This window comes from Hemicordylus capensis, chromosome 1 (assembly GCF_027244095.1).
Source record: "Hemicordylus capensis ecotype Gifberg chromosome 1, rHemCap1.1.pri, whole genome shotgun sequence".
NCBI lineage: Eukaryota > Metazoa > Chordata > Lepidosauria > Squamata > Cordylidae > Hemicordylus > Hemicordylus capensis.
In genome coordinates this window covers 67255573-67268516 of record NC_069657.1, presented here as the reverse complement: position 1 = coordinate 67268516, position 12944 = coordinate 67255573, and the positions used below count along the sequence as shown (strand labels likewise).

General features: G+C 42.7%; 1 protein-coding gene across 23 annotated transcripts in view; it reads right to left on the bottom strand.

Moving 5' to 3' along the window:
- RYR3 (ryanodine receptor 3) overlaps positions 1–12944 on the bottom strand; it is a 644727-nt gene that overhangs the window by 222280 nt on the left and 409503 nt on the right. For all 23 annotated transcript variants that reach the window (XM_053280309.1, XM_053280347.1, XM_053280383.1 and 20 more), the window contains 3 exons: positions 4036–4098; positions 2276–2351; positions 1811–1934 (listed from right to left, as the gene is read on the bottom strand). In XM_053280309.1, coding sequence (XP_053136284.1) covers positions 1811–1934; positions 2276–2351; positions 4036–4098 — 263 coding nt within the window. The remainder of the gene's footprint in view (positions 1–1810; positions 1935–2275; positions 2352–4035; positions 4099–12944) is intronic.

Genomic DNA, 12944 nt, shown 5'->3' with positions numbered 1-12944 from the left:
ATTTCCTCTCCTGTGAGATCTTGCGCCTGTGTGTCTCCCACTGAGCCTTTCTCTTGAGACGTCTTCATAACACAGGTGAAATTCCAGCTTCCTCCTGATCAGTCTCCTCAGCCCTCATCTCTGCCAGCTGTTCAGATTCTCCTGTCTGCTGCCGCCACACCTCAGCTCTAGAATCTGTTCTCACAGCCAGGTCCTCCTGCTGTGCTTCTGAGCCTGCTCTCCCAACCAAGTCCTCCCGCTCCTCCTCTGACTCTTCTGACTCAGAGGTCTAGGCCATGACACATACTCCCTTTGCTCACAAATACCTAGAGGCATTGTCAGTGCTCACACTGACATTGAGGTAGGGCCAGCAGATGCAGCAGATACAGGGGTGTGCACAAAAATAGAGAACCCAGTTCGGTTTGAGTAGAGAATTCAGTTGGAGGGCTGTAGGCCACCTCCAGCCTCGGGGGCGGGGTGCCTCTGGGTACCAGTTGCAGTGGAGTAACAGCAGGAAAGAGGGCATGCCCTCAACTCCTGCCTGTGGCTTCCAGCAGCATCTGGTGGGCCAGTGTGCGAAACGGGATGCTGGACTAGATGGGCCTTGGGCCTGATCCAGCAGGGCTGTTCTTATGTTCTTAACCAGATTTAAACCAAACCGGGTCCAGTCCGATTTTGTGCACACTAGTTCTAGGCCTGGTCTAGCTCAAGCCCGAACCAGTTCAGGCACAGAAGCGGGGAGAGGAAACTATTTTTTAAAACGGCAAACTTACCACTATTGCAGGGCTTCAGGGGTTGCTGCTGTGCCACTGAGGCAGTCTCCTGAAGTCTCCCCTCCCACTGCCGGGCTACCCTCAGTCTGAAATGGGCCATTTTTGGCTCATTCTGTACCTCTTTGAGCTGGCATTGGCCATTTTGGAGGCCACTGTGCATGCGCACTGGCCATTTGCGTAGCCAGGTTGTGACCACAATGGCTGAAAGTCCACCATCACACACCCCAACAAATACAAAACTGGCTCCGGACCAGCCCAGGGGGGTCAGCTTGACCTCGAGTCAAGCCGGGCCAGTTCGAGTGCGAGCCTGCTTGAAGTGAGTAGATATGAGTTCTGAGCAGTTGGTCAAGATTGTGTTACAATTTGTACAAGAAAACAGGCAGGTGCCACCAATATGATCCAAGAAACTCTGGCCTATTGTTAAAGTATGCTGGAGCTGGTTCCTGCAAGGCCCTGGACAAAGGGTGTGGGTGATCTTTGTGCTGCCAGGGAGGGTTGGGGTCATGAGAGGCTGAGAGGCTCAGCTAATGGGGGCTCACTTGTTATTGGGAGGAGGAGGAGGAGGGTGGCGGTGTTCATTTTTTATCTGAATTGTATTTTATATATTTATGTTAGCTGCCTTATAGACTATACTGTAGAAAGGAAGGATGTACATATTTTAAATAAGTAAATGAATGCATTTATTTGGAAGCAAGTTTCACTTAAATTCACAAGATTGTTTATAATTAAGTAGATTTACAAACAGGGTGTTGACAATGAGAGTTAATCTCTAAGACATTGAAAGTGAACATAATGACAACAACCAGCTCACATAACTAATTTTCTCATGATCATACTTGGCATTATTTAGTTGTTAACCTGAAACATTTGGAACTGCATTGATAATATCTAAATATTTACACATATCTAAAGCACCACTGTATGCTTCTTTCAGAAACAAAACTTTAACACAATTAAAAATCAGAAAGATGCAGATACACGTGCTTTTAACAGCTATAATTTGGTATTGCTATATGACGTGATAAAGTAAGTTATTTGTACAAAGCTGTGTAACTTACCTAGAAATGGCAATGCCATTAACTAGAAGAAATTTAAACAGTTCTTGTGCTTTCTCTCTGTCCCGAGATTTTTCTTTAGCTGTCAAAGTGTCATATGGTACCAACAATGGGTGGCTACCTCCACCTATGGAAAGATGAGATTATTATTATCATTTACTGCTATAACAATTGTTTCAAAATGTTAATAGGCAAGCTACTCTTATAATGTGAATGTGGCCTTTGCTCTGTGGTAGAGCCTCTGCTTTGCATACAGAAAGTCTCAGATTCAGTCCATGGCATCTTCAAGGAAGGCTGGGAAAGACTCTTGTCTGAAACCCTGGAGAGCTGTTGCCAGTCCATAGTGGACAATATTGGGCTAGATGAAATAATTCAATACCAGGCAGCTACCTATGTAATGTTTTCTGTATTTTCAGATTTCACTCCCCTACCAAATCTCAGATTCTGTACAAAGTATTTCAGTCTTACCTTTGCTTTCCAGTTCAATTTTCTTCTTTTTAGCCCAAATGTTATGATAGTTTTCTGCCACGACCTCAACCATTCCCTGTATCACCACCAAATAAAGAAAGGATGATCAAAGTCAAAAGGGAGGGGAAGAGAATTCTGAAACATAGATAGCACAATTCCACAGAAATATATATTACAGCATTTCTAAAACATTTATTATAAATCTCTGCTATGGATTGTTATTGCCATGTTTTAGAACAGGGAATGTGGAATATTAAATAGAATAAACATTGTTTACAAAAAGTCTGTTTAACAGTATATAATGCAACATACTGGGTTTCCTAAAACCAGCTGTCATTAATGGACTTTTAGTACTATGGGGCAGCATTAAGACCTGTGGTGTAGTGTAGCACTACAGGTGGAAGCTCTTTCCATGAAAGGAACAGAATTCCACTGTAACTACTGGTGGTGGTGCTGTGCTGCAGGTCTGAATGCCACTCATAGTCACTAGAAGCCTACAGCCAAACAACTGGCAGTGGCTAGTTAGTTCAAATTAATGTGTAAAATTAACCCCTGCTTCCAACAATGTTTTCCGACCCTTGCAGCTACCACATGGTTGCCTGGTAATAATGATGCAGTGACAGGAGAAAACACAACTGGCAGAATTCCCTGTGAGAGAATCTCTGGAACCACAGTTCCCAGTCTTCTAAATGTTTCTTGCTTACCAACTTTCTTCCTGCCAAATAGTGCATCCTCCTCTTGTTTCTAGACCTCATGTGAAATTTGTCCTAATCCTATTTTCTCCTTGGTTCCTCCTTTCTTCAATAGTACGTCTCTGACATCTATTGTTTCATCAGGTTCTCACTTTTTCAGACCACTGTCTACAGTTCCCCCTTCCTTTAGCCACTTTTAAAAATGACCAACCTATCTGCCCTCCCCAGAGCATACAGCCTCTCCAGATTCTGAAGAATGAAACCTCATTATTCAAGTCTTTCCCTCCCCCAGGTTTTTCTCTCAGTCCATTGCTTACTAGTCTGAACTGCTTCCTTTGGTCTCCTTATCTCTGGGCTCTCTATTCCTTAGCTTCCCCACATCCTGTGAGCTCTTCCCTCAAAGACGCTGCACTATGAGTTATTTAGATTCCTGAGCACATTTCCATTTCCATTACAATTCCATGTCACCACCACAGCTCAGAAAATTGATATCTGAGTTTCACCATCATAAGCAGAATATAATATGGATGTTTTACAGGTGGCAAGGTGAGATTAATTATTATTTAAAATGTTTCATAAAGATAAATTATAAGTTTTCATTTTCAAAACATGTTAACACTGAAAAATGCTAGCTAATTTTTAACTGATAATTTTTATCACATTTGAACACAAAATACACCAATATATGTTATTCAATTTGAACAACTGATGAGCACAAAGGCCCCCTTCTCGTGTTACACCAGTGGTATACCAATAATGCCATGGCAGCATAAAAAGCCAGGGACCAAAATATGGGGGAAAGCCCATAGTTTGGCTTATCCCTATGCCAACATTGTCCCCCTGGAGACAGAAGTAATACTGGTGACAGTGGGAGCCAGAGCAAAGGCTCCATGAGATTTAGGGTTTCTCACAAAACATCAACAGGATAGGAAGGAGAAATGCAACAGGGGCTCCCATGGTACTTTCAGAACATGAGGCCATTCACACATTCTTGTTAGCCACTCTTGATCTTCCTTAAAGGTGAGTGGCTTTTGGAAGTTATATTCTTTTGACTGTTTTAATACAAACCTGGAGTTCTCTGGAGAGTACAACGTTTGAAAGATCAAGTGGTGTTGGGCTGTATCCATTTCCCTATGGTTAAAAAGGAGATATTATTGGCTGTCATTACATATGTACATGTTATCCTATTTTGAATTAATCTATTAATATTATGATTAAAATGCATATATTGCTTTTAGGGAAAAGATGTGAGAAAATGGTTCCTACAAAGGGCTCACAAACTTGCCAAAAAACCTGAAACTCTCTTTCCCTTCTAAATATAAGGAAACTACCACTTTGAAAGGTGCCTCTGCCCAAATAGCAGGGATAATTTTAGGGATACAAAATGCTTGAAAAGCCTATCTTAAATCTTTTTTCTAAACAAGATGCTTCTACTCATATCTTTATGGTTTTAGGCCAGGGCTGCTCAACTTCATTCCTTCTGCAGATATTGGCCTAAAGTTCCCATAACCCCGGCTATTGGCCATGGTGGCTGGAGATTATGGGAGTTGTAGTCCAAAAGCAGCGGGGTGGGGTGGGCACCTAAGTTGAGCAGACCTGTTTTAGGCAATGGCAGGAGCTGAACTCCACAAGACATGGTGTTCTACCAGCTTTGGAATTCTTCAGAATGATTCTAGGTGCTCTGACAAAATGCAGGTTCACAGAGGTCAATGGGCTACTGGAGCATGGTTAGAAGTAAAGGTAGCAGCAGACCATTCATCTTTTAAATTCAAATTGTTTCCTTCAGATAGCAACTTTTTATGCCAACGGGCTCTTTCTCCTAACAAAAGGAATACTTTTGCTGTTACATTTTTTTAAACTAATGTCCATTCTTTTAAGAAGCTCTGTTCTTTGTTCCTTATATTACAAGGGGATTAACATTTCCCCCTAGAATCCTTCTTCCTCAGTATGGATGTTGCTTGGAGATGGTGAAATAAAGCAGAGCTGCTTAACTCCTTTTTTGCATCTGTCTTCTCCCACAAGGGAAACTAGGGTTACCTAATAAGGTAGCAACTGTACCAACAAAGAAATGAGGGATTCATAGCTCACAATGGGTAAAGAGATGGCAAGGACACACCTAGCTACTTAAGATGTATGTAAGCCTCCAGGGCTAGAAGAATTACATAACAGGGTATTAAAGGAACTTGCAGAGATGATCTCAGAGCCATTTTCTATCACCTTTGAGAACTCTAGTGAGATGCTGGACATAAGCAAACATTCCTATCTTCAAGAAACGGTGGGGAGGGGAATCCAGAAAATGAGAGACTAATCAACTTTACACTGATACCTGGCAAGATCCTAAAACACACGTCTGTGAGCACTTAGAAAAGAATGTGGCAATTATTAAAAGCCAGGATGGGTTTTGAACACATCAGGGCAGACTAATCTTATCACTCTTTTTGATAGAGTTACTAGTTTAGATCACACAAATGTGTGAACATAATGTTGAGTTCAGCAAAGCATTAGACAGAATCTCCTATAATATCCTTGTTGAGATGATAATGTGTGGGCTAAATGATACTACTGTTAGATGGATTCACAGCTGGTTGAACAATTGTAATCAGCGGTTGCTCATTCAATTTTATCTATCTATATATCTATCTATTTCTATACCACCTGATATGCACATCTCTAGGTGGTATATAAAATTTAAAATATTTTAAATTTACAGATTAAAATACATGACAATAAAAAATAATAGAATAAAATGGATATTAAAACAAGTTTTTAAAATTATTAAAATTAATTCTAATTAAATGTCTGAGAAAACAGGAAGGTCTTGAGGTTCTTCCTGAACACAAACAGAGAAGGAGATGCTCTTATTTCAGTAGGGAGCATATTCCAAAGCCCTGGGGCAGCCACAGAGAAAGCCCGGTCATGGGTCACCACCAAACGGGCCGATGGCATCCATAACCGGACCTCCCCAGAAGATTGTAACAGGCGGCAGGGTTTATGACAAAAGAGGCCTTCTCTTAAATAGCCTGGACATATGCCATTACCCGCCCCCCCCAAGTCCTGTTATGCTGCTTCATTGTGGCGGGGTGTGTGTGTTCCTGGGAGGTATACTCCTAGTAGGGTTATGCAAAGCGTAAAGGTCATCCCAGCTGCCCCACTAAAGCAAGCAGTCACCTATATTGGACAGCAGCGATACAGGAAGGTGCTGGAGGCAGATGATCACTTCAGTGACAATGACAAAGGCATTATTTCATACTGCATGGGAGAAGGCAGTGGTAAAACACTCCTGTATTTTACCAAGAAAACCACATGGATAGACAAAATGGAATGATTGTCGATGTAGTGCTGGATGATGGGACCCTCAGGTCAGATGGTACTCAACATGCTACTGAGGAAGAGCTGAGGATCTCTCAGAGTACCAATAGTGTTTATGACGTGGTCAGACTAAAGCCTTTTGGATTTTCTTTGGGAAAAGAAAATCCAAAGCTGCAAAGACAGAATGATAATGGGAATGTGGTACGTAAGAAGCATGAATATGGGAAAGCTCGACACAGAGAACGATGAAATGAATCAACTACAGATTTACATCTTGGTCATCAGTGAATTAAAATGGACTGGAATGGGACACTTTCAGTCATAAAATCATACCGTTTACTACTCGGGACATGAAAGCCAAAGGAGGAACGGTGTTGCTTTCATAGCCAGGAAGGATATAGCAATGACAGTACTTGGGTACAATGTGGTCAGTGACCAACTAATATCAATTCGATTTTGTGGACAACCCTTTAACATGACAGTTCTTCAAGTCTATGCCCCAATGACTGATGCAGAAGAAGAGGAAGTTGATGAGTTTTATGCTCAAGTCCAGTATGAAATTGACAGAACGTGCAAGCAAGATGTGATGCTGGTGATTGGAGTCTGGAATGCCAAAGTTGGAAATGGTAAGGAGGAGAACACAGTCAGCCTATATGGCCTAGGAAACAGAAACGACACAGGAGAATGACTTATTAGTTTCTGCCAAGCCAATGATCTCTTCATTGCCAACACATTCTTCAAACAACCAAAGTGGTGCCTATACATATGGACATCACCAGATGTAGTACACAGAAATCAAACTGATTACATTATTGGTGCAACGGGGTGGAATAGCTCATTTATAACAGCAAAGACGTGGCCAGGGACCGACTGTGGAACCGATCACGAACTGCTCATGTGCAAGTTCCAAGTCAAGCTAAAGCGGAAAAACAAAGCTATCCAGCTTCCACAATATGATCTTGAGAATGTACCCACCATTTTCAAGGAGAACGTCAGGAACCACTTTGAAGTTCTGAACCTCATTGATAGGGAACCAGAGGAACTGTGGAATGAAGTCAAAGAAGTTGTTAAGGACAAATGTGAAAAGAGACTGTCAAAAACCAAGAAACGGAAGAAAGCAAAATGGATGTCAAAAGAGATGATGGAAATTGCCAAGAAGAGGAGAGAAGCCAAAGTCAAGAAAGATAAAGACCTCAGGAAGGAACTTAACAGGGAATTTCAGAAAGCTGTTAGAAGAGACAAGGAGCAGTATTACAAGGGCATCTTTAAAGATCTTGAGATCTTGGAAGGAGTATACTGAAAATCTGTACAGCAGGGACATCAACATCCAAGATACTCTAGGAGATATTCCCTACATGCAAGAACCTCTAGTACGGGGAGATGAAGTTAGATCAGTACTTCGGTCATTATCAAGTCGTAAAGCTACTGGAATTGATGGAATAGCTACAGAGATATGGCAGGCAACAGAAGAAGAATCAATCAAGGCATTAACCAAACAATGCCAGCAAATTTGGAGAATGACACAGTGGCCAACAGATTGGAAGAATTCACTCTACATACCCATACCAAAGATAGGAGACTTAACAGATTGCGCAAACCATCACACAATATCCTTAATTTCACATGCTAGCGAAATAATGCTCAGGATCATCCAACGCAGATTAGAGCCCTACATGGAAAGGGAAATGCCAGACCTTCAAACTGATTTCAGAAAAGGGCAAGGAACAAGAGACATAATCGCTGATGCACGCTGGACAGTTGAGAAAGCCAAAGAATACCAGCAAGAAGTCAATATGTGCTTTATTGACTATAGAAAAGCCTTTGATTGCGTCGACCATATCAAGTTGTGGAATATCCTTAGGAAAATGGGCATCCCAGAACATCTCATTGTTCTCTTGAGAAACCTATACACAGGACAGGAAGCCACAGTCCAGACAGGACATGGTGAAACAGATTGGTTCCAGACTGGCAAAGGAGTAAGGCAAGGCTATATACTGTCTCCTTCTCTATTCAATTTATATGTTGAACATATATTGAGAGAAGCTGGACTGGAAGATGGTTTTAAAGTTGGAGGAATAAACATCAATAACCTGCACTATGCAGATGAAACCACTCTGATAGCTGAGAATGCAGATGATCTGCAAGCTCTGATAATGAAAGTCATGAGCACAGTGAAAAAATGGGACTACAATTAATTGTGAAGACTAAACTAATGACAATGGGTACAGCAACCAGCCTCAGAATTGATAATGAAGACAGTGAAGTGGTGGATTGCTTCTGTCTTTTAGGATCAACCGTCAATGGTAAAGGATCCAGCAGTCAAGAAATACGCCACACACTAGCACTTGGTAGGGTTCCAATGAAGGCTTTGGAAAGGATATTTAGATGCTGTGACATGTCTACACCTTCAAAGATTAGAATCGTTCAGACAATGGTTTTCCTTGTGACACTCTATGGATGTGAACTTTGGTGCTGGAGAAGACTTTTGAGGATACCATGGACAGCCAGAAAAACAAACAAATGGATCATAAAACAAATCAATCCAGAATTTTCACTCGAGGTACAAATGACCAGGCTCAAACTATCATACTTTGGACACATTATGTGAAGACCCAGCTCCCATGAGAAGTCCATAATGCTGGGAAAAGTTGAAGGAAAGAGAAGAGGACGACCACCAGCAAGGTGGATGGATTCGATTACGACAGCAATGAATGCACCACTGAGAGACCTTAAAGGCCAAGTTGAAGACAGATCATCCTGGATATAATCTATCTATGTGGTCCCTAAGAGTCAACACTAACTTGACGGCACTTAAATCAATCACTCAATCACTCAATCAATGAAGCCATTAAGGGCTTTAAAGGTAAGAACCAGCACTTTGTATTTCACCCAGAAACATATCGACAGCCAGTGCATTTCTTTCAAAACCGGTGTTATGTGGTGCCTTCATGTTGTCCCAGAGAGAAATCTGGCTGCCACATTCTGTACCAACAGTAGTTTCTGGACTATGCAAGAAAGGCAGCCCCACATAGAGTGCATAACAGTAGTCAAGCCTGGAAGTTACCAGCATATGTTCCACTATTTTAAGGTCATGTACCTCTGGAAATGGATGTCACTGTAGAATCAGCCAAAGCTTATAAAAAGTGCTCCTGGCCACCGCCTCAACCTGAGAAACCAGGGAGAGCTTTGGGTCCAGGAACACTCCCAAGCTACGTACTTGGTCTTTCAGGGGGAGTGTAACCCCATCCAAAACAGGCATATCTAAACCACCTCTCAGGTCCTGTCCCCCCCCCCCCGCCCCAGTCAGTACCTCCATCTTATTTGGATTCAACTTCAGTTTGTTATCCCTCATCCAGCCCATTACTGCTTCCAGGCAGGCGTTAAGGGAAGATATGCCATTTCCTGATGAGGTCAGCATGGAGAAGTAGATCTGGTTGTCATCAGCATATTAACACCCAGCACCAAACCTCCTGATGATCTCTCCCAGCGGTTTCATGTAGATGTTAAAGAGCATTGGAGACCGTATGAAACCTTGTTGAACTCCACACTTCAGTTCTCACTTAGCGGAACAACAGTCTCCAAGTGACACCATCTGGGATCTATCAGAGAGGTAGGAGCAGAACCACTGTAAAACAGTGCCACCCAATCCCACCTCCTTCAGGCGGTCCAGAAGAATACCATGGTCGATGGTATCGAAAGCCTCAGAGAAATCCAAAAGGATCAGCAGAGTCACACTCCCTCTGTCGATAGCCAGTTGGAAATCATCCATCAGGCCAACCAAGGCAGTCTCAACCTCATAGCCCACATGAAAGCCAGTCTGAAATGGGTCATTAATGGTTCCACATCATCTTGGAGCAAGGCATCATGTGTAGTGCCACAGGATTGTATCCTGGGCACTGGGCTGTTTAATATATTCATAAATGATTCTGATGTGGGAGTAGAGTAAAATATGTACTTATCAGATTTGCAGATCACAAATCTAGAGGGGATAGTTAACATCTTAGAAGGCAGAATCAAGATTCATAACGAACTGAAAAGGTTCAAACATTAGTCAAAGGATGAAGATCAGCAGTGACGATATAAAGTCCTGCACTTAAGTTAAGAAAAATAAAATGGAGAAGTACAGTATGGGGGATACCTGCCTTGACAGTAGTAGATGTGAACATGAGCTAGTTGTGTGATGCATCTGCTAAAAATGCTAATTCTTTCTTGGGTTGCATTAACAGAGCCACAACGTCCAGATCATGAGAAATGATTGCCAGAGAAGGGGAGGATCATATTTCAGTAGGGATCGCATTCCACAATCTCGGGGCAGCAACCGAGAAGACCCATCCCCGTGTGGGGCTCATAATGAAGAAGGCATTCTCGTAAATACCCAGGGTTATTATAGGTTATAACCAGCACTTTGTATTTTGCCTGGTAACCTATTGGTAGCCAGAGTAGCTCTATCAGCAAAGGAGTGGTATGGTCTCTCCAAGATGACCCAGAGACCAATCTGGCTGCCACATTATGTACCAACTGAAGTTTCCAGACTATGTACAAAGGCAGCCCCACATAGAGCACATTGCAGAAGTCAAGTCTGGAGACTATGTACCACTGTTTTGAGGTCATTCATTTCAAGAAAAGCAGCTGGGGTATCAGCCGAAACTGATAGAAAGCCCCTCTGGTCACCGCATCAACCTGAGATACCAGGGAGAGGTGTGGATCCCAGACTGCATACCCTTTCCTTTTGAGGAAGTGTGACCCCATCTAGAACAGGTAGATCAAAATCGTTTCTGGAGTTCTGATCTCGCACAATAAGTATCTCCGTCTTATCTGGATTCAGTCTCAGTTTAATCTCCCTCATCCAGCCCATTACTGCTTCCAGGCAGGCATTTAAGGAGGTTATGCCATCTCCTGATGATATGGAGAAGTAGATTGTCATCAGCATAAATATGAGAGAGAAACTCTGTTCTTGGCCTTGAGCCTAGCAGCAGCCTGACTGCTGATAATTCTCTTGCCTCACTTTCAGCTGAAGTATATATAGAAACTCTAATAAAGTCTGATTGAAGGCAAACAATTACATTTGTGAAACTTTGTTTCTTCCACATCATCTAGCTTCTTTTAACAACAAAATCTTGTCAGGGCATGAGGGTATATGTTGTAGAGTTCAGGATGAAAAATATGAAAAATCATGCCCCAATAAAGCAATTATGGCCACTGTGGATGTTTTCTGTTTATATACCTGAATTCTGTTAGATGAGGCCATGCAAGTTATAGAGAATACTCTTAATCTTAGAAATGAATGTAGGCCACCTACTCATTCCATGTGGAATTGGCTGAAATTGTCTTGTTTAAGAACTATTTATCTTTCAACAATTTTGGGGGGGGGGGCAGAATAAAGTTATTGCCATAGACTCTAGGAGTGTGCAGAAATGGTTTGATTTGAACCAGCTTAGTTCAACCAGTTTGAGCTGGAACTGAACTGGTCCCCACAAAAGGGGGCCAGTCTGGGTTTGAACCAAACTGGGCCAGGTTCAACCGGGATGCTTGTAAAGGGGAATCTGGTAAGGATTCCCCTTTATAAGCATCCCAAACCAGGTTGAACTGTTTCAACCCAGTTTGAATGTACATACCAAACTTCTGGCTGGTTCTAACAAAATGGTTCGCAGACCAGTGGTTTGGTTTGAACTCAGTTCAAATTTGAACCAAACCTTCCAGAATGGTCCCATGCACACCTCTAATGAGTTCTCCCATGGCCACAGAGGTAGTCAATTTATTTATAGGATCTTTTGAGTCCAAATATATTTGTCCAGCAGGCAGACCTGCCATCCTTACTGGCCTGGGCGTCTTGGCGGTTGTCGGGGTCGGGACTGGGCCAGAGCTCGCAGAGGGATGAGTGGTGCGGCCCTCCAGGAGTAAGATGGCATGGCTGCAACCACAGGGAGCTCTCGGGAAGCAGCCAGGCCAGCACATTGGTAGCGAGGTGCCTCCAGATGATGTCAGCAAGGCACCTCACAGGGAAGGAAGGGGACGAGAGTGGGTGGAGGGAAGAATGGGCTGGGAATGTGGATCAGAAGGGCTTAATAAAGCAGGGCAGATGCCCAATTAAGTGGGGAGGGGTTGCGTGAGCTGCCAGAAAAATTTAAGGTCGACATGGCTGATGATGAGGGGCAGTTGGAGGGCGAGTGGTGGAGGCCTCCAGTGAGAGACTGCCATGGTGACCCCAAGGAGCCCAGAGGAAGAGGAACTGGGTGAGCAATAACACCCCCCACAAACACTCTGAGGCCCTGCCATCAGGAGGAACGGCTCCGGAGGTACGTGCGTTGTGGCAATCATATAAATAATCTGATCTTATTTTATTCTGGTGCCGCTTCATTTATGATATTTTCTTTATTTGGAAGGGCAACTTGCAACCACTTCATGAATTTCATTCAAGGATCAATCATAGACATACCAGTATCCAGTTTGTCCTACAGGCTGATTCTTTCCAGCTTCATTATTTAGATGTACTGGTCATAAGGTCAGGTTAACAGATACATACTTCTCTGTATTAAAAAACTAGAGATTGCAATACTGTGCTTAGATTTGATAGCTGTCATTCCAAACGTGTCAGATATGATTTACCGTATGGTTTATTTTTAAGTCAAATGGAAGTGCTTTTTAGGATGTGATTTTCTTGCAGAATT